The 22,518-nt window shown below is 40.6% G+C and overlaps 1 protein-coding gene across 1 annotated transcript in view; it reads left to right on the top strand.

Moving 5' to 3' along the window:
• The window catches only part of LOC103809045 (protein unc-13 homolog B-like), a gene marked incomplete at its 5' end in the record, with an annotated part of 147,181 nt that overhangs the window by 75,904 nt on the left and 48,759 nt on the right, over positions 1–22,518 (top strand). The window contains 11 exons of the mRNA XM_009081856.1: positions 27–254; positions 569–710; positions 8,823–8,992; positions 9,855–9,970; positions 11,807–11,970; positions 14,863–15,013; positions 16,024–16,092; positions 18,538–18,627; positions 20,046–20,180; positions 20,996–21,129; positions 22,044–22,129. Coding sequence (XP_009080104.1) covers positions 27–254; positions 569–710; positions 8,823–8,992; positions 9,855–9,970; positions 11,807–11,970; positions 14,863–15,013; positions 16,024–16,092; positions 18,538–18,627; positions 20,046–20,180; positions 20,996–21,129; positions 22,044–22,129 — 1,485 coding nt within the window. The remainder of the gene's footprint in view (positions 1–26; positions 255–568; positions 711–8,822; positions 8,993–9,854; positions 9,971–11,806; positions 11,971–14,862; positions 15,014–16,023; positions 16,093–18,537; positions 18,628–20,045; positions 20,181–20,995; positions 21,130–22,043; positions 22,130–22,518) is intronic.

Here is a 22,518-nt window from a genome sequence, read left to right as displayed (position 1 = left end):
AGCACTGTGTACTTTCTGGTGCACAGGAGCAGCGGAGAAGAGCTCAAAACATGGAGCTGAAGACCGAACCCAGAATTTCATCATGGCAATGAAGGATCGCATGAAAATCCGGGAGCGGAACAAGCCAGAGATCTTTGACTTGATCAGAGATGTGTTTTGTGAGAGCAAAATGACACATTCTCAGCAGATGAAGACAGTGAAGCAGAGTGTGCTTGATGGCACCTCAAAATGGTCAGCAAAGATCACGATCACCGGTGAGTGAGGGAGTCATGGTTTTTCTTGGTCTCACTTGAGAGCCTAAAGTAAGAGGCACTTTGTGTGAAGCTAGAGAGAACAGAGAGGAAGGGCTTCTCTGACTGATATCTCTTTCTGCTCACTGTACATAGAGGTAGCAGGTGGAGATACTTCTACTGCAGGCACTGTAGTGCACCATGAGCTGAGGCTCATCAGAAATGCTCTCATGAGAGATATTCCTGTTTCTCTAGCCTTTTTGAGCTGCAGCTTCATGTGGTGTTCAGACACGTTGTCTGGCTGCATGTTGATGGTAACTCTTCTCTTTTCCTCTCAGTGGTATGTGCTCAGGGTCTGCAGGCCAAAGACAAGACTGGATCCAGCGATCCGTATGTAACTGTTCAAGTGGGTAAAACAAAGAAGAGGACAAAAACGATTTTTGGGAATCTGAACCCTGTATGGGAGGAGAAGTTTTACTTGTAAGTTCTCTTATAAGAACTCTCAACCCCATTTTACCTGTTTGTGCTATCTGTGCTTCAACACTATGTCTTCTCTCTGTCAGTATGTGTTCCCACATCACCTGTAGTGTAGGATGGTTTTATTTTCACTCAAGGGTGTGTGTGTGTGTAGGGTTGACATCTTTCACAATGTATGTAGTGCATACCTATTTATCCCGTCTGTCTTCATTTCATTTATACAAATTGTCTGCTTTATGAGCAGTTTTATATTAATGTTTCTAGAGAAAGCTAAAGAGAAAGGAAAATATTTAAGTCTGCAACTTTTGTTCCAAGTGAACAAAATGCTTTGTAATATGAGCATAAAGTTTGTGTAAAAGACTAAGCAAACTTGCCATGACCTATTGCTGTGACCCGCTACTGACGTTTGGCAACAAACTTTAAAGGTAGTTAGCTGTCAGTTGCCTGTGACACTCGCACTTTCTTGTTTCAGTTTTGGAAAATCAGTGTAACTATAACTCAAGGGATTTATTGTTTCTCAAGGAAGCTTTCAAGATGAGCAATGTATCAATCTCTGAATTAAAAGCAAAGACTGGAGGCACAATTCTTTAGATATTAGCTGCTCTCAGAATGTATTGTTCCATCCTGCTTTTATTAAATAAGCAAACAGTACCCTTGATTTGTCATTGAACATGTTATAAAACAAAATGGAGACATGAAATCCAGCAAGCATTTTCTGAAGATTCTGGGTGATCTCATTCAAACTCAAGCATCTTTATTTCCTTTAATGTGTAAGCTCTTCCTTTGTACCATCTTCTTTTCTTTTTTCCTTCCCTGTTCTTTCCTAAACTGCTCGGGGGGAGCTCTCCCTGCAAAATGCAATTTGTGTTTTAAAATCAGGTTTATATCAGCTCAGCATTGTCTTTCCAATGTACAGTATAAACAAAATTATTTTAAAGCAGTTTTGAGCTACTCATTAACGTCAGAAAAATCTTAGTGCTATTTTGAGCAAGTAAGCCCTTGGCTTTATTCTATGTTTAATCCAAGGTAACATTACTGCTTGGTAAGTAGTATGCTTAGGTGCCATTTGGATAACTCTAGTCACAATAGCAATAAGTCTGTGTGGGAGCTTTAAGGACCTTGATTTACCATGCCAAGTAGTTACCATGGTACTTGCAGTGTGTTCCCTTCTAATTTTAGGAGCCTCAACAAATACCCTGTTTAAAGATAGATAGCGCAACGTGATAAATGTCACAGTTTTAACAGTGCCACTGTTTAGATTTTATCGCCATGTCTGTGATTCAGCAGATAACATGCTGTTGGGCATTAGAGTTAATGCTACTTTCTGTCTTGCCTATGATATAGGTGGCTGTCTTAATTGCCTTGGAATAGCAGTAGGAGATGAAGGGAATTAGTACAGTGTCCAGACTGATGGCAGGAGAGCACTCAATCCTGGCATCAGTGTGTCGTTTCATTAGTAGATGTCAAAGCTCACCTTATGCTGGGTGAGGAGAGAGTCATTTAGAAGTGTATGCAGCACTGATCTTTTATGCACCCATCTTTCTGTTTTGCACTTCTGGATCTTCTTGCAGCTTACAAATCTTTAAAAAATTCTAAATTTTTATATCCCATAATCAAATGGAAATTTAAATCAACATATGCAGGCCAAAAATACCTATTACATACCAAGCATTTTTAGAAGAGATTGTCAAGACAATCAAAAGATTGTCAGATTCAAGGGGTTTGACGTCAGGGTGTCTTCGATTCTTAGAATGAAGATAATTTCTTATAGGGAGAGAAAGGTGTGCTGGTAGTTATTGCAAGCCTGAGAGTACACGTATGAAAAGTTTGTTATTCAAAATGGTTAAACATTTCAAAAGGAGCAAGATGTGTGAGTAGAGAGAAGTCAGGTCAGTTACTAATGTGCATATCAATTATTGCTGTTCCTTTTCTGGTGGACTTGTTCATAGCTGGTGTTCATTAGGTGCCCAGTGCCTTTTATATGATCACAATTCTAGTGTCTTTTCAAAGGTTGGATATAGAGCCCGAAATCTGTGCATCGGTCATTATAATTATAGCACTGTTATTGTAATCCATGGCATGAATTAAGGCAGACTATGTACAGCTGAGTGATATAATTCTTTCTACAGAGTCAGTAAAGTTTATTAAAAGCAGCTTAAATAAGTTTTAAATTTTTAAGACTGCAGTAACCTATTTCAAATAGTTTTTTTTCATGCTTTTTACAGTGATGGATGGAAAAGTATAGTAACTTAAATACCTCTCCCTGAAAATGACTTTGTTCCTTTTTCATATATTTTCAGAAAAAAAAAGTGGTAGGCTTGACCCAATTTGGAAGCCCAGATTTAGAACCATATTTTAGAAAAGGCAAGCTTGAAAACACTTTGGGTTTCCATTATAAGTGCTATTTAGGTCATTACTAGCCTGTGTAACTGTAGGCAACTGCTCAAATTAATGACCAGTTCTTGAAGTGTATTCATGTTTTCTGATGCAGTGGGTTGACCCTGGCAAGTGATTCGTGGGTCCTGTTTCATTCTGAAAATTATCTCTTTGTATATTTACATCTATAGCTTTAGAAAATGTGTTGTTATGGACTTTAGTATATTTCACTGGAGGTTGAAGACGTATGAGAATATATGGTGTTGATTTTTCTGCTGAGTTCGAAGTATTGCAGGCTTGATGCAGGGATTCTGCATGTGTGATAGTTGGCAGCATGAAGCTTGATCAGTGACTCCTGCCATTGCTGCAATACAAATGTTCTGTGGGCATGCACTAAGGAAGTCATGCTTCCCTCGATTTTACATCCCATTCCCTTCCTCTCCTCCAGTTGTGATGAGCAGGCTTATAGACAGCCTTCTCCATTTTCCATGTACATTTCTCCTCCGTGCCCTCAGCTCTCTTCCCTTTCGCTTAACTGTGGCTGGACAGAAAGCAGCATGTGTCCTGCCTGCGGCTGGATTTCGAGTTGTCTGGAGTGATTTGTATATGAGGGCCAGCTGGCTGCAGGCTTTCCAGGGACAGCAGCTGGTATGGGTTTCTCTTATCCATCTAGCTGTTATTTTTTCACAAAACTTGTTGGAATGTAGAAGCTTTCATAACAAGTCCGTGTAACTTTCATTTCCTTAGGAAACAGTCCAGTAATATTAGAGGTAAGCTATGTTTGCCATATTCAGTGTAATTAGAACAAGACAGTAATTCCCTATTCAGACATGTTTTAGACTGTCAGTGGAAATTACAGGGTTCCTGGAATCTTTTCTTGCAAAGGCTGAAACTGAACATCCATTTGCATGGGTCACAATAGCAGAGAGTGTTTGGGATGATAAACTTAACAGTTTTGATTTTAAAGGGAGAGCTCTGGGCTCATTTGGAAGATGCTGGTCCTTACCTTTAATTCAGGGAGTGTGATAGCCTTTAATGACTGTGAGCACTAAAAGTTACTGGATTCAGACAGGATGTTACTCTTTTTCTTGGCCTACATGCAAAATTGCTCGCTCATTTTACAGTAATATCCCCTTGAAGTTGTATGGTTTGAGTACAGCTATGTCTGAGGCTTTGAATGGTGGGTGTGAAATCATTGCCTGGAACAGATTACATTGTCACTGAACACTTTGCAAGAGGCATGTCTGTTCTCTCTCACTGCCAAAGAATAACTGAGTTAAAATAAATGCAGTGCCTCCTGCTAGCTGATAATCAGTATTTTGCTAGGACATGCAGAGCCCACATGATATACATTCCTGTTAATCCTTTGGAGATGGTGCTATTGCACAGCTAACTGCTGGCTTGTCACCCCAAAGCTTCTATTTGGTTGCCCAATTTTCCTTTCAGCTGCTGCTGAGCCTGGTGTCAAGCTCAGCATCTTTCAGTTATCTTTGTGGTTTTCTGTGACTGTTCTAGAACTGTATTTTAGACTTCCCCTTCTGAAAGCACTGTGTTTATAAATGTCGCTGTTACTCTGCCCCCCTCAGATTCCCTCCAGTTCGTCTTGCTTTCTTTATTCTCCAGGTACTGCAGGTACTGAAACTGGCACTCTGATAAAATCCCTCTTGTTTCCCTGCTCAGTTACCAACGTGGGACTTAAATTTGAATGCAGGATTGAGGCCTTGTGACAAGCACCTGTTGGAAAGCTGAGTTAATATAGCTAAGGATGTAACACTTAGAATCACTTTGCCTGCTCTTTGTAGTTAGAAGAACTGCACCATTAATTTGTCAGTCGGTGTTGTAACATTGGGTATCAGCAAATTATTGTACTTGTTCCCCTAAGAAAAGAGCTTCATGCTAGTAAGAACACAAAACTCATTTCTTTGTTCTTAGATAGCAACAACTGGCTCTCAGGGCATATTACTGTGCTGTCATGCTTAACTTCTAAGCTACTAAGGATTTTTCCTTCATTCTCTTACCACTCTAATTTTGCCTTCAGTGTTTTCTCCACTGTCCTTTTTTCCTCCCCAATAGAGGAGTCTTGGCATTGTTTAATAATTAACATGTCCTGAGAAGTTTTCTGCCTTCCATTCCCACTGAGGCTGGCCACAACTGAGCTGCCAGCTGGATCTTGCCATGTCATGACACTTCATTTGAACCACATCCAAATCTTCCTGCTTTTTCAGCCACACCATTTCCTAAAACAACTTTGCTTTCCTGCTCCCTTTGTGTATGTTATTATAACTTTTTTCCTGAACATTCTCATACTGGTTGCTATAACTTTTTCTTCCTTTCTCATTTTCCAGAAAATCACTTTTCTTTTTTTTGAGCTTTACTCCTCAGAAGCAAAACTGTCCTAAAATGATAACAGGTCCAAGAGTCTTGCTGACCTGTTCTCTCCTGTGCATTTTCCCACCTCCTGTGCTATCCATTATTTCTGCAAGCAGCTCTGCACTTCCTTTTTCTCTTTCTCTGCCATTGTATGAAATGTCCCCTACACTGGACTGTGAAGTTTTACAAGCCCTTCTTGAGAGCTGCATGAGTCGTGATACAGAAAGGAAACTGCTCACAGAATATTCACTGGACTCTTTGAACTCTAAATATTTTTTAGGTTGAAACACAATAAAATGACTTAATTCTGGACTCAACTGACCTATTTTTAAATCTGACAAATATTTTTGCTTCCTCTGGTTCTTTAATTTTCTGTTCTTGCTTAAATGTACTAGTTGCATTTTGCCTTTATTAGCCTGTTATGTCTACAACACGAAATTAGCAAATCCAGCACAAATGTAGTTGGATTTGTTTTGTTACAACATACTAATCATTGGTTCAAAACTGGCATTTTGTTCATTTTAGATACTTCTTCTTACCCCCTCCACATTTTGGAGGAGACAAGGCACTTGCAATACTCTGTCCCAGACGCTGACATCATCTGAGCCAACCTGACCCAACCTTTACAGATGAGCAGAGATCTCAGAACTAAAAAGCACTTTCTACAGTTTTTTAGCAGAAGTTGGAGCTAGATTAGAAGGATACAAATTGCTAGCTTCATTGTATGAGGAACTATAGTGTAAATTCAACAGCTATTTTTTCTGTTTAGCTACCAATACACTTATTACCCCGTGTGTGGGCATGTCACTCTGTGTGCAGACCAGAATTAACTACAACTTCATGTGCTCGTGTGCTTCCCCTCAGCCCAGTTGCTTCATAAAAACATAGCAAGAAGTGGGACAGGCATCTTGAGAAACGTGCCAGCTCCTGCATTAATGAAGGGGGAAGTTTCTAGCAGCAGAGCTTGTTAGCCACAGTCTTACAGAGTTGTGGCACTGTCACAAATTGGAAGCTCTTTCTCATTAGTTAGAAAACCTGTTACCAGTCAGCCAGCCCAAGTCCCCCAGTACTCATGGTTCTGTTTTGGAGTGCTCTCTGGAAGTGAGCTGGTTTTGGCACAACTGTCTTGCTTCACCAAGAGTAAGGACTGTGGTTCCTTCAGACTTAGATGTTTTATGGTAAGCCACCAGCCTAAGGCTTTCAGCTGCTGTGAACAAGTGATAAAGCTCACTCTCTGGCATGGGACCAGCATAAAGAAAACAAATTGAGCAGTCTCTTAAAAACAACAGAGACAGGTGTGGTAAAATAGAAGTTCAGCAGCTCAGTAAATGCTACTGGAAAGTTTCCTGTAGCACTTAGCAGTGAGTTAGCTGCTGTAGTCAAGTGAAGGATGATAGCCAGCCACCTCAGGAGCGTGGGATGATGCATGTGGGACTGCATTAGTTAGATTTAGGTCTGAACATGTATGTTTTCCTTAAGGAAAGAACAGCTTTCTGACCACTGGTAGCAAAGAAACAAGATCAAAGCAGTGCTAACAAAGAGCTGTCATTACAGAAAGTGAGGTCTAAAGGAGTCAGGGGTTAACTTACTGGTTCTTTGTAAATGGCACTGTATGCCAGTCTGTGTTTTTAGGTACCCAGGCATTTCTGAACACTCAGCCTCTGCAATACTGCCAGACTGTACATTAGCACACCATGTCAAGAACAGAAGATTTCTTTTACATGCTTATGCTGCGTTGCTGATAGATATGTCAATGAACTCAGATAAATTTCAGAGCTGCAAAGAACAGCAAGTCCAAGGATTCCTTGCTTGTGAACACTTGCGGCATGGAAGGAAGACATTCTTGAAGTAGTGAAGGAGGGAGGAGATAATAAAGGCAGGAGACAAACATTGAACCTCTTTTCTTCTGAACTCTAAATACTGCTTTGATTTCACAGCAAAGGCAGGGAGCAGCAATGTGCACAGTCCATGATCAGAACTGCATGGAATTGCCTCTAACTGTATCCATATAATTGCTAGCTATTCCTCTGTACTGGAAAAATCAGTAGGAGTTGCATGGATGTCTGTTAGACAGTCCTGAATCACAATGGTGGCAATAAAAGCCCGAATGGTTTCTTGGTGGAGAGCATGCTCATAACAGTCACTGCCACATCCTATTGACCAGGCTTAGCAGATCTCTTCTGACCCACTTCTTCTTTCTCCCTGTTGCTTAGCAACAGATGCAGCATGTTAATGTTAAAAAGGCTGGAAAACAGGCCTTCAGCAGCAGTTGCCTGTTTTCTTAGGTTTCATTTGCTTGAGGGTAGACATTTGTAGTGGTTATGGTGAGTAATCACCCTTGTCATGGTCTCATATGGGCATTCAAATTGTTTTATTGCATGCCCTGTAAATGAGCAGAGGTCTTATAATAAGGTTCTTCTACCCACTTCTGACATCCGAGAGCCTGTTTGGATCTACAAAAGGTATCTGGACACCTAAAAAAGAGGGAAAGGCTGTAAATTCTGCCTGTGCATTAAACTGGAGGGTGCAGATTCATCAAGCAATAAACTGCTTCTTTTAGTGGAAATGTCTTTATTGATCTTCCCAGAGCACCAAGTATCAGTCTAATCTGTGAATAATAGGCCAAATCAATGTTAGTAATTAAATACCAGTGCTGTAACTACTGTATCCCACCCTTTCCCCTCAGGCAGTGTGTGCATCATCTGATTGTAATGTATTGTGCATTGATACACTGCTGCTTTGTGACTATCTTGAAGTAAGAGATCTACCTCTACCCAAGCTATTTTTCCTTTATTAGAAACCAAATGACGGGTGTTTGTCATAGGTCTTGACTGTGCTATCCTGGATACTGCATAAACACAGCTAGCCCTTAACGCCTACAGCTGAACAGGAGGTCATTGATGAAGAGAGTGATTGAAAGCAGTGGGATGCTCATTGTCATTTTTGAGGGGTGTATGCTAGCAGTTACCAGCCCAGCTATCTCCAGGATTCTGTGGGCTTCATAGCAAAAACAACATCTGTGAAGAGACTTTCCAAGTTCAGGGGGTTGCTGCTGAGAGTGAGAATGAGCAGGAGAGTCACAGGCACTTAGTAAGTCTGAAGTTGCCAGTTGAGGGCAGGACAGGGCAGTCCTTCATCATGCATCTAGAGTGCAGTATGTACCATGTCACAGGAGCATTTATAGTGCACCAAAAAGATGTTGTGTAGTTCATATCAGACGCTCCACTTTTAAGTAAATAGGCATTGTTTACATTTTGATTATACATCTCTCTAGTGTTGGATGAGTGGGTCAAGAGAAATGTGAAGCACGTAGCATATAAATGTTGGTTGCATTATGCACACTTAACATTACATTTCTCTTGTTTGCAGTGAGTGCCATAATTCCTCTGACAGGATCAAGGTGCGAGTATGGGATGAAGATGATGACATCAAGTCTCGTGTCAAGCAGAGACTGAAACGCGAGTCGGATGATTTCCTGGGGCAGACAATCATTGAAGTTCGTACTCTGAGTGGAGAAATGGATGTGTGGTACAACCTTGGTGAGCAGAGCTTTGGGACTGAAAAGACATCTTGTGTTAGTTTAGGAATGTTAGAGGGCACCTGGACGTTATATGGACAATTTGCAAGAAAGGGGAAAAAATACTTATGGGCTTTCATATGACGCTGCTGCAGAGCAGTTAGTTGCAAAACTGATCCCAGCTTTAAAATGAAGAGGAGTGTAACATGTTGAAAGGTTGATGGTTTTTCTCTGTCAGGCATTGAAAAGTACAGCGGGTAAAATGCTTGGAGCAGGCCTGTATTCCACCTGTGCTTGAGACATACTGCCCTGTGTCCTTCTTGATTTTGTGCCAACACAAACATTTTACCAGTTTATAAGACCTGGAAGTGCACTGCACTGGGCTGGCGAGTTGTTGAGACCTTTCTCAGTGATTGTATTAGCCAGTAACCAGATGATGTTGAGTTGACAGGCACAGCAGTAAACCTAGGAGGTCCAAAATCTTGATAGGGACAACCAGCAATTCCCAGGAGTTCAGGGCTGTGACGAAGTTAGGGGCAAATTCCACATCAGTCAGCCCCAGTCTCAGAAGAGGAGTCTGTCCTTGGTGGTTCCAGTTCAGCTGACTGAATCCAAGACACTATAGCACATTTGCTGACAGAAAGGCTGTCTTATGTCTAGAAATGTATGTAGTTCTAGCTCGATGTGTCATACTGAGGATGTATCATGGGAGTTGCTTTGCTGATGTCTACTTAGTAGTCAATGTTTTGAAAGAAAAGAGAAAGTTTTCTCTGGGGTGACTCAGCCTGAGCTTCTAGCAGTTTCTTTGCCAGTGTTGTTACCCTAAGATGGCTGTGCTCTGAACATGAGCAATGTATATAATTGCTGATGTTTTGTCCTTCTAGAGAAGCGAACAGATAAGTCTGCAGTGTCTGGAGCTATTCGCCTGCAAATCAGCGTGGAGATCAAAGGCGAGGAGAAGGTGGCTCCATATCATATTCAGTACACTTGCCTTCATGAGGTAAGAAGCTGGTTCAGTCACCATCATGTTCCTTCTGACTATTGAAGAAGCAATTTTCTGACCTTTATTCCTTGAAACGCTCCTCCATACCCTAGATGAGCTTTCTTTTCCCTGCTACGCAGACCTGGCAGCACACTGAATCATCAGACCTGCATTTGACAGGGAGGCAAAGGTGGCTTTAGGCTGTCTCCCCTGCACTGGGGCTGGCTGGCTTAGTCTGTCCTACTGTCACAGCTATGCTGCTGTCAGGCAGTCATCAGGCATTATTCCACTCAGAGCCCCCCACAAGTTTAATGTGGAGAAACCCCTGAATTTCCTTGAGTGGTGTTTTCAACATGTACTTTACCTATGTCTTTCTTTAGAGGAAACATGCTAAAATGCTTTATGAGTAAATTCTGATTAGGGAGGACATCGACTGTTGAGGGATGCAGATATTAGTGGTATAAATTCTTCTGTGCTGCTGCACTGGTGTGTAGCTATGAAAAACCGTTGTGAACAGAAGATGAGCTGAATTTACTGAGTACTGACCTGTCTCAGGATGGACTGAACTGGGCAGGCAGTGCTGCAGACGTTGAGAGAAATCTAGAGATGACTTGTGGGCAAAGCTAATGGAAAATGGGGGAAGCCTGTCTTGGAAAGATGCATAGTGCCCACTCTATCTGTATCAAAGGGAAAGGCAGGCATCAGGGTCAGTCTCTCCGTGCTGGAATAAGGAAGAGAGTCAAAGCCCTGTACACAAGAATATCCTGAGGACCAGTGAGCTTTAAACAAATTCATCTTAGACAAGAAGGACAGTTGTATTACAGAGAGGAGTGTTCATCTACAAGAACAACATATTTATTCAGATGCTGAGTTGGATGAGCCTTTTGGTGTCTTCTGGCCTTACAGGGAAGATCTGTAAGGCAGATATGAAACTTACAAAAAACATCAGTAGGCTTCTTTTAGTAGGCTGTGTTGTGTCCTTCAATACATATTTATTGTTTTTTAATTCAGTGATAGCTTCTGTTTGGTAAGCTGTTTCATTTTTCCCCTTTGAACATGCATGATCACTCACTGCTCTTTTTCTTGAAAATATGCCTTTTTAAGTATCACCTTCTTTCATTTGTGTATTCTGAAATGAAGATGCTTGACAGAATGATTAAATCAGAAAAAAACCAGTAGTGTAAAGCAGAGTCCTCTAAGCTACTAATGAGATCATTAGACTTTTGCATCCCTTACTGCAGGGAGCCAGCTGTCTGAAAGGCTGATGAATCTGTAAGTGGCATGAATTTGAAGATTACTGAGAAACCCACTGAGCTGAATGTGCAATTTCTGCACAGCAATGATAGCAGAAAACTTTTGCAGTGTTAGTTAAAGTGAAAGGTTATGTTGAATAATAATGCAAGTGTCTGGTTGTTAGGGGTGATCTTAAGGATGTCCTTTTCAGGAAAAAAAATGTTTGGACTGTTCTGCTGTATAATAATTACAATGCTGATAGAGAGCTGTAATGTCAGCTAGTTTTAAATATCTTGTCCATGTTAAGGCATTTCATTCTGAGGACAGGAATATGATTGTTTCAGGGAACTAATTAGTGTGTGGTTTCAGTGCACTGAAGCACTCTTCTGCATCGTTCACAATGTCTGCTGAGTAAAGTTGTAGATATGCATGCAAAAAATTCAGCTAGGAGCACTCAGGAAGAAAAGAAGGTAAAAGCAGAAAATATATAGTGGGTAGAGGGAATGAAAGAGGAGAAGCTTGCATTAGTGCCACCACCTCAGCAGTTCCAGGCTCTTCATGAATCTTACTTAGATGTTTCAGCAGCCTCACATATAAATATATTCCTGTCTTGTATTTCAGAACCTCTTTCACCATCTCACAGATGTGCAAGGGAATGGGGTGGTGAAGATCCCTGATGCCAAAGGAGATGATGCATGGAAGGTGTATTTTGATGAAACAGCTCAAGAGATCGTGGATGAATTTGCAATGCGTTACGGCATTGAATCAATATACCAGGCCATGACGTAAGATGCTTTTCGTGTGGTTTTTAGTGCAGATAATTGGTGTAATTAGTTGATGTGACTCTTACTATTTAGAAGATGAAATGTATTGGTAATGGATGGCTTGGCGGTAATAGCTGCTTCTTATGGGAGCAGACTGCCTGTCTCTGAATCACTGGTTTCCTTGAAGTCTAGAAATTAATATCTGATGAAGCGCTGGAATTAAGCTGCTATCTGAACACAGTGTCTGAACAATTTTAAAACTAATTCTAAGGAAATACACCAACTTCACTAGTGTAAATGATCATGTTTTATTATTGATAGCTCAGACATTCCTGTTTTAAGACTCTCAGATCTTTGCTTGAGAACTCTTCTGTTAAAAAAATATCGCTCAAGGTTCCCACTGAAGATTTCTGATGATGTGAGAAGGGATGAGGTTTTATGAAAGTATTTGTCCTACATGTCTGTTGCAGCAATTGTTACAGTCCTTTGAAGTGACTGATTTCCCAGGTGCTGCTAAAGGCATTTATAGAAAGTTTGAGTAATGGAGCCACTGATTTGTCCTCTTTGGAGCTAGGCTAATGCAATTCTTCATCTTCAAAGAATATTTTCCTTGTCACTGTACTTTTGCTTGGATTTGAGATTAGTCATTCTTCCTCTTAAATACTAGTAGTGCTATGCTTAGCTCATTTCTTATTTTAAGTGTTGTATAAAATATAGCAGACAAAAGTGAACTTTTTCACATTAGAAGCTGAAAGTTTTGGGTTATGGGTCCTTGAGTGAGTTATGAACTGTACTTATGTCACCTTGCAAGCAGCTTTTCTACCTACTGGTTTAAGCCAAAATGGAAAAGAACTGCAAGGTTTCTCTGGAGCTCTAGTTGCTGCTTATAGAAGGGCTCACTTGGAAGTTGGACCAGCCTGCTCAGGGCCTTTTTCAGTGGAAATTTCCAAGGATGAAGGTATACTGCCTCTCTCGGCTACTGTCGTCAGGCTGTAGTACTCTGGGAAATAAATTCCTGGTTGAAACCCAAACTGGAAAATCATACTTTGAATTGCCTGTGCTGTAGCCACTGCATGTTGCTGCCTATCTTTTAGTCTTCCCTCCAATAGGATTTTGACCTGGCTCACTTCTCACCAGCTGGCTCCCCAGGGAAGTGGTGGAATCACCGTCCCTGGAAGTGCTCAGAAATGTGTGGTTGTGGCATGTAGAGACATGGTTTAGTGGTGAACATGGTGGTGCTGTATTAGTGGTTGGACTTAATGATTTTAGAGGTCTATGAATAGATTATATCTATCAGTTATAGATTCTATGATTCTAACCCTCTCCTCTCTGCTAAGGAGACGAGACATTGATTAGATCCCCACTCTTCACACCTTCTTAAAGCTAAACCAAGCCATTTTATGTGTTGATATTTTAACAAAGTGTCTAAATGACCAGTTGGTATGTAAGTGTCATGTAGCAAGCATGGTTTTAAACTGGAAGAAGGTAGATTTAGGCTAGATAAAAGGAAGACATTATTTACAATGTGAGCGGTGAAACACTGAATGGACAGGTTGCCCAGAGAGGTGGTAGACGTCCTAACCCTGGAAGTGTTCAAGGTCAGGTTGGATGGGGCTTTGAGCAATCTCTTCTGGTTGAAGATGACCCTGCTTATTGCAGGGGTTGGACTAGATGACCTCTAAAGGCCCTTCCTAACCCAGAATGTTCTGTGATTCTGTGAGTTCCTTAGGGAGAAAGGCACATTTAGTAAATAGTTCTCAAATTTAGTCTGAGAGCTGAATGAGGATTTGTGCTTAAAAATGGTCCAACTCTCCTTTATGTTGGAATGACCTTTACTTGCAATGTCTCATAACGTAAGACCTCTTAAGCTCTGATTTTTTCCCCCCTTATGTCTAACAGATTTTATTTGATTGTTTAATTATTTCACAAGCCTGGATGCTCCTGGCGTAATTTTGAGATTTCCTGCAGGAGGGTTCCTTGCATTTAATGAGAGAATGGGAAAATGCAAATAAGCATGCATATTTCCTGCAAGCTGGAAGGGTTAGCTCTAAGGAATCGCATATCAGTGCCACACAGAAATACTTGTGTGCCCTCACTGGGCATTAATGCAGTTGCTGCTACCTCATAGAATCATAGAATCAACCAGGTTGGAAGAGACCTCAAAGATCATCAAGTCCAACCCTACCATCATTACTAGACCATGGCACTAAGTGCCACATCCAGTCCTGCAAGCTGGAAGGGTTAGCTCTAAGGAATCGCATATCAGTGCCACACAGAAATACTTGTGTGCCCTCACTGGGCATTAATGCAGTTGCTGCTACCTCATAGAATCATAGAATCAACCAGGTTGGAAGAGACCTCAAAGATCATCAAGTCCAACCCTACCATCATTACTAGACCATGGCACTAAGTGCCACATCCAGTCCAGGGATGGTGAATCCTCCACCTCCTCGGGTAGCCCATTCCAATGCCTGACTACTCTCTCTGTAAAAAAATCTCTTCCTAATATCCAACCTAAACCTCCCCTGGCAGAGCTTGAGTCTGTGAGTCATGTCACCTCAGAACCTGTGTCTGCCTTAAGCAGCAGCAAATTATATAGATTTCCTTGTGTCAGGCTTGGTTCTAGGAGTTGGCATCAAGACCCTAAGTCACAAGCTGTTGGCAACAAATGGTTGAGAAGCTGGTTTATGATCTGAAAAGGCCTGTAGTGAAGGGATTTCTCCTGTTTTGAGCCGTTGTCTAGATGGCATCTTCCTGAAAAAACTCTGAGATGCTGGAGATCTACATAAAGGGATGAAACATAACTTCCATCTGTTCATGGTTCCCGCAAGCATAAGGGGTCTATTAAAGGGAAAAAGTAAAATCCTGCTGCACAGAAGAGACCAAATGACTTACAGAACTGTCCTTTTGCAGGCATTTTGCATGTCTCTCCTCTAAATACATGTGCCCAGGCGTGCCAGCTGTGATGAGCACCTTACTTGCCAATATCAATGCTTATTATGCACACACCACTGCCTCCACAAATGTGTCTGCTTCGGACCGCTTTGCAGCCTCCAATTTTGGGGTATGTTTGTGTATTTGGTGATGTCACAATTGGACTTCTGTAATTTGCCTATGGTGCTTCCACTTTCCAGTAAATAACTTGTTCTGTTTAAGGAACATTAAGTCTGTGAGGAGCTGGAAGCAGGAGAGATCTTTTAGACTAGACAAAGAGTGCAGGTTTATTGTTGTCATCATCACACATTTTAGATATCAATCACTGTAATGCATCATGATGTTTATTCTTTGTGTTCACATTACACTGGAGCACAGATGGTATGGAATGAGCAAACAATACTAAACCCTGCAAGTTGATGCTGTTGGTAAAATATACCATGTGATCTGGTGATTTCAGAACTTTGTTTTTAAAAACAGCAGCTGCTTCGAGAACAAAACAATACCCCAAAACAAAAAGTCTATCTGCCAATGGTTAAAATGTTTTTATACAACTTGTGGTGGAGTTGAGCATGCTGGAAAAGTGTTTGGAGAAGCTCATTCTTCCTATTAGATTAGAAATTATAAATAGATTGTGGAGGTGTTCACAATGCCAAATCAGAGTCCTCTGGAGACACCTGACCTCAAGAAGAAATGCCACAAGAAGCCTGTAATACTTGTCACTGAACTAATAAATAAGATCTTGGAGCTGTGTCATTGCTCTGAATTAGACCTTTTTCTGCCTGTTCTTTATTCATCTCTGACTAAATATTTTCTCTTAAATACAAGTTAGGTATAAATTGCAGAGTAGAAATCTGAGGGGTTTCTGTTCTGCCTCTACTTCAAAGTGATAATGGAGTGTTTTTCTGACAATTCTAACATTACACAGACCTCAGAAATAATTACAGTTTGAAAGTAAATCTAAAAAAAAAAGAAAGCACTTTCCAAAGAAAATACTGTTTGCACAATGCCATGTATCCATATTGCTTCCTCCCGCTCTCATGAGATCTAACATTAATTACCTGATACCCTGCTGCTTTTTCTAAACATCGATTGGACAGTGATGATGTGTGATGTTTATTGATGTTTTCTGCTCAACAGAAAGAACGATTTGTGAAGCTTCTGGACCAGCTTCATAATTCACTTCGGATTGATCTCTCAATGTACAGGGTGAGTGGGAATAAACAGAATCCTTTCAGGCATTCTGCTGGGCAGAGAAGAAACAATACCATTTGGATTTCTCTTATGTTTCTAAATTTTTGGGTAGTTTGTGTCTTATGGAATTGTCATGACAACCTTGTTGCTCAAATGTTCATGTTTTCCTCATGGATAGAATTTAGACCATGTTTTTTTCTTCCATTATAACTTCCTCAAGACTCCTGAAATAATGAGGATTGTGAACTATGCTTATCTCTGAGAGTCTCCCAGAAATATAAGTTAGATTGAATGAAATAATTTGAATTACTCTTATCAGCTACTTCAGGTGTCATCTAGAAAGGGAAAGCAGATTTGTTCTCCCCCAGTATGACAGCAATATTTAGAAGACCTGCAGCCATGTTTTCACTTATTTTAGGTTTGGTGAACTTGAATCACTGTCCCTGACTCTGGATCTAAAAGATGTGTTGTCAAGCTTGAGATCCCTCCCACTTCAGCATATTGTGAAGAGTTGAGTTTTAAATGTTGACAGTAGTCCAATGAGCTTCATAAACACTCTACTTTCTTTCTTTGCTACTCCAGAGTTTAATAGAGTCTTACCATGTGACTGGTCTTTTTTTTTTTTCTAAAATTCCTTGCTATATTATTTCAATTGGTGACCAATTCATTGCAAATTTTAAAAATAGTGGCAAAATATGAGCTTTGATTTTATTTATTTATTTTAAAATAGACCCTCTTCTGATTAGTGCATTTATCTGAAACACAGAAAACCATATAAAGGAGAAAACATGAGTGGATTAAGAGAAGTGCATTAGGAAGACAAAACAAAATGGACAAGGAGCAAGGTGCAAAAGAAGATAAAAGGAATGTTGTGTGAAGAGCTATTCTAAAGCCATATTGCTAGTAAGAGAAGGTCTAAATAGAGCACTGATCCACTGAGTAGTAGAGGGAAAGTGATTAATGCATGGCATTAGGAATCTCTAGCAGTGATGCCATTTTTTGTTTGCTCGATCTTCACTTAAAGTTGCTTTTTGTTTGCTAATGCAACTGAACTATGGAACAAGTAAGTAAGATCTTACAAAAAGGACCAGGAAGGATTTGTGTAGTTTAAACAATTTAGGTGTTCTCTAAATGACGCGATATTTAGAGAAATGACTGAAGCAATTTGGCAGCATTTAGCAATTATTTTAAGACCCTTGAAGAGCAGGTCAAATTCTGGAAGAAAAGGTGTTACTTTGCTGCTTTCAAGACAGGAGATGGCAATCTACATTCATCCAATGGCTTGTATTTAGATATTGACCCGTGGAAGTCTTTAGTTTTTGATAAATACTCTGAGTTCCAGAGAGTCCATGTGTGGACAACCTAACATTAAAAAGGAGAGTTGTCTAGGAATGAACATCTTCAAACTACTGCTTTGAGCATTACATTGCTTCCAATGGTTAGCTGAACTTCAGTAATACTCAACTGCTGTCATAAGAGAGCATATTTTTCTGCATGTCTTCAGTAAAAGTGAAAACTTGTCCCTTGCCATTTTTACCTTCCTGTCTAAGAATTTTTTAATGTGTAAATATGAAAAGGCTGTCCAAGTGAAAGCTGCCATTTCAGTTTTACTTGCATCAAAACCAATCACATCAGCTTGAATGTACGAACACGAATGCTGTTAAATGACACAGTATGGAGTGAGTGGGAATGTAGGAAAGGGCACAGTGTCTGAGGTCAGAAAGGCGAGAGCCTCATGCAAGAAGCAAAGCTTGCTGCAATCAGTACATGCACTTAAATGCACATGTATACATACATACACATACATATATATCATTTCTGGAAGGGATGAGACTTCTTGTTTCAGAGGGACCCAGAGACTGGAAGAGGAAGGTATGGCTGTGGACAGCAGGGTGGTAGGGAGAGTACATAAAATAAATGCATTAAAGTGAACAAGGCACTGAAAGATACATGGTTATCTTGGCAGATGGGATCTTACAGGAGCTGAGTAGTTACAATACCTTCTTAGAGGGAATAGTGCTCATTTTTCCTTCTCAGTCCAGTTTATTTCTCTGGAGGGGTTTTTAATACACCACACCTCTCGGTGTCTCAGAAGAGAAACCAAAAACCAAGCAGTGAGTGCAGGAAAACCAAGCAACCTCAGGCAAGAGTCCAGGGTTGCCAATGGCAAAGCTGTTCCCAGCCTGCTCCTTCTACAGCCAAGGAGAGATTTCCTGCTGCCGAGGGCTGTCAGTCTCCTGGCATCCACAGACTTTACATTCATATGAGAAGCTATTTAATTAAGCAAACAGATAAGCTCCTGCAGAAAAAAGGGCCTTATTTATTGAGCATTGTTTTGACTGGTACAAGCTTCTCAAGCAGGAAATGTTTCCAAGACAGTTTCCTGATTTAGCACATGCTTGAAGCCTTGCATGGATCTGACTGTGCTTTCCAACAGGATTTCCCTTTTTTTGTCAACAGAATAACTTCCCAGCCAGTAGTCGTGAACGGCTGCAGGACTTGAAGTCTACAGTGGATTTGCTGACCAGCATCACTTTTTTCAGGATGAAGGTAATGTTATGGGTGGGGATGGGAATGGCACCTCTGGAGTTTTTCCCCAAGGAGTTGACTTCCCATTTTTGAACCACTGTTTCACATTGTTGTGCTTTAGACACTTAAGGAAAATGGAGATCATCTGTGACCATGTATAAACATCCACAGTTTATCTTTACTTCACTGTATTTTGCATTATGAAGATTTAAAATGTTTTTTTCCCTAGGGTTTGTCAGTAATAAATATGGCACCAAAAAAAAAGGAAGAGAAAACAAAATTGTCTAGTTTTAGAGTTATACTTTTGTTTATAGAGTTAGGAAGCTTTCCATATGAAACATTTATCAGTCACTGTCAGTCACATATCTTAACTATCTTTTATCTAGTAAATATTTCAGATTTTATCTTGTGGAGTGTGAGATGTAGAATTGGGATAATACCTCTCAGTAGAGATCCAGGAGAGCTGTTAGGAAAGCTAATGTCCTAGTCACATAGTTAAATTTACTGTTCTAGCCATGTGTAGAGATTATTTTTAATCTCTGATTTTTAGTTTCTAAACTTTCTTAAAAGTCTGCAACCTTCTGTTGTCAGCTAGTACATGCCACTTAGAAATTTTTGTCTTATCAAAAACAAAACAAGTGTTTAATTGGAGCTATTTCAGGAAGTGCTTAAAATTTTACTCCTAAACCCTGGGGTAAATGATGTTCTAGAACTCTGAGAGTGTTCATTCAGACAATCTGTCTGTATTGAAAGTTTGTTGTATAGAATTACTCTGAAAAGTTCAGAGGAATTTCAGTATCAAAATTGTCTCTGGTTATATTTGTATTCACAAGGTGGTATTCACAAGAGTTTTTCTAAAGCAGCGTAACAGTGAAGGAATGAAAACGGCTGCTGTTGCAAGAGGAGAAGGCATATCAGTTGTCATGTCCCTAAGGATTCCAGTGTGCTTTAAGATTCAATGAAGTTTGTGATGAAAGATGTCCTTAATTAAAGTTTTTGTAGTTAAAGACATATGAGTGGTCTTCAGCAAGACTTTCCAGATCAGATGTAATCTGCTCTTCTGGTCTATCGCACATTCTTCTAATGTTAAGAAAGATTGCTCACTGGCTTCATAACAAAATCCTACAAATTCAGCAGAAATTGTGTGTTTGGCTCAGATTATGCACATACCAAGCCACATCATCAATCTATTCTGAGGAATCTTGCTTGGCACTTCCGAATCTCTTTTATGCTCCAAGTGGTCCTGTGGGGGGTAAGTGTTGCCGCTGCATTTTAGCACCTGAGGAAAGTGACTCATTCATGGTTTCAGGTCACCAATAGCTCAAGCTGCTGAATGCAGATCCACCAAGCCCTGGGTAGTTCCCTAACCAGTGATGTGTTCTTTCCATTTGATTTATGAACAGTGCATTGCTTGACTCTCTTTGTTGTCTCCTTGCCAGGTCCAAGAGCTGCAGAGTCCACCCCGAGCCAGCCAGGTAGTGAAGGACTGTGTAAAAGCTTGCCTCAACTCCACCTACGAGTACATTTTCAACAATTGTCATGAGCTGTACAGTCGCGAGTACCAGACAGATCCTGTGAGTAGCTGATAAGCAGGCAGAAATCCAAGTTTCTGTTATTCTTAAGATAATAACAAGAATTCTGATTGATACAAAAAGCCAACACAAACAAAATTACGTGACTTCTTATCTTCTGAACACACAAAACTTATGATCAATTAATGAACCCTAATTAGTAAGTGGAGGGTGATAATTGTTTTACACTAATTATGATCCATTTTGCCAGCCTCAGCTATTTTATTTCATGAGCCGTTATTTGTGAAGGGAAGGTTTGAAGTAGCTTTGAGTGAGCAAAAGCCAATTAGAACAAATGTAGACTGATCAAGGAAACTGTCTTTAGCATATATAAACCTCAAGCAGTTTTATCTTGTTTTCCAGCATTCAGTGTCTTGCACTGTGTTTAGTAGGTACCTCTAGACACTAACTATTTTCAAATCCATGAATGTTCTACTGGCCACTCTGTAGTAATACACACACAATGTGTCAGCATGGATATAGTCATCAACCAGGTGCCTAAAAAGCAAGTATTTGCAATAAGCTTAGGGCAAATGATGTCTCAGCAGGGCTCCTGGAGCCTGGCCTGATCTTGGCATGGTAAATGACAAAACAGGGATTAGTTGGGTTTGAGACCACCAGTAGCCAACATGGTTTGGAATGTTTCTGTGTTTTACAATACATTAGGCAAGTTGCCAGCAGTTGCTAATAATTTGAAGCTCTTGGGAAGAATGGGTCCACAGATAATTAGTGTTTGGAGTTTGCATGGTGATCTACATTTGCCAGCTTTTTCTTTCCCTTTAAATTTTATGCTGGTTTTCCAATGGCTTCCTTCCCAGAACAAAAGTCAGGACCTTCCTCCCGAGGAACAGGGCCCCAGCATCAAGAACCTTGATTTCTGGCCCAAGCTCATCACTTTGATAGTTTCCATCATAGAAGAGGACAAGAATTCTTATACCCCAGTCCTGAACCAGTAAGAATCTTCCATGTCTTGTATGACTAATGCTAGTCTGTGTGTGCTCTGCTTTATTTGTTAAACTGCTTTCTATCTCTTCTGTCACTTGTGTATTTATAGATGTACTTATCTTGTCTGTCTGTCTTTCTGTCTTATCTGTCTCTGTCTATATAAATAACTCTTTTTGATTGGGATGGAAGAGTTTCAAAAGGTTCAGTTACGATGGCGTTCGAGCACAAACACCCTGATTATTACACTCCTGAACTCAGGGAGGCACCTGAAAATGGGGTGAGAGTTCTTTTGGTTTTTTCTGATGTTGAGCAGTTCTGGGATACACATTAATGCACACTGTGGTGCCATGGTGACAACACCTTACACTGTGATTTAGGAATGTGGTGTTCAGTGCAGCACTGGGAGATTGCATTGGGTGGAGTTGGCACAGTGTTGGAAAGGAACCTGAAATGAGTCTGTTTTACCAGTGGATACCCCTACAACAGTTCCACAGGGCAGGAGGCAGAGATGTCTGACAAGGTATTACACACAAAGGGACAGATTATGCCCTAGTGATAATTGATTTAACATGGCAGAGGTGCCAGATAATTGTTCACCTGTCAGTCTATTAACCCTAGAAAAGGAGAAACCAAAAAAAAGGGATAAGGAAGAGGAAAAAGATTCAAGGTCATTGAGATCGCATTCCCAGAATTATTATATGCATTTCTTCTAGGAGAGACATTCAGGGCCTGAGTTGTTTTCAGGTTACTTAATCTATACCACAGAGTCCAGTTCACGATCTCCAGTTTCCTCCTGGTCCTTTATCTAGATTGAAGGACGTGTCTGTAATGTTGAGCTTTTCAGGTTGTAGTATAGCTCAGCGCTGAAGAAGAGCCCTTTGCTCTGACACATGCCAAAGCCTCTTCTAAATGTCCCCTCAGGTTTCCGCAGGAGCTCGCAGTTGGGAAGATCAGCGCAGAGGTGATGTGGAGTCTTTTTGCCCAGGATATGAAATACGCCATGGAAGGTAAGAGAATGTCTTCACTGCTGCTAGCTGACTTGTTGCTGATGTCTTGTTCTCCATCCATCTGGTGTAAATGAGGCTTAAGCACATTAGTAGCACCACTGTTTGGAGCAGGGATTTCCAGTAGTTTGTTGTGGATGGCTGCTTTCTGAGTGAGAATTGAGGCTGAGATCTGCATGAGCTCTAGACCTCTGTGTCAGGCTGTATTGCAAGCTGTTTATTGTTATCCCAGCTGGTTTGAAATCAGAAGTTTGGCCTGAGGATACAATGGCTTAGATCAGCAGTTAGCAACAGCTTCATTCTGCAGTGTACCATGGTGGAAAGGGCTGGAGAGGCAGGTGGACTCTGGGTTGTGCCATGGCTCTAGTTACCTGGATAACACAGCATAGATG

The sequence above is a fragment of the Acanthisitta chloris genome, unplaced genomic scaffold (assembly GCF_000695815.1).
Source record: "Acanthisitta chloris isolate BGI_N310 unplaced genomic scaffold, ASM69581v1 scaffold429, whole genome shotgun sequence".
Taxonomy (NCBI): domain Eukaryota; kingdom Metazoa; phylum Chordata; class Aves; order Passeriformes; family Acanthisittidae; genus Acanthisitta; species Acanthisitta chloris.
This window is presented reverse-complemented; position numbering and strand designations above follow the sequence as displayed.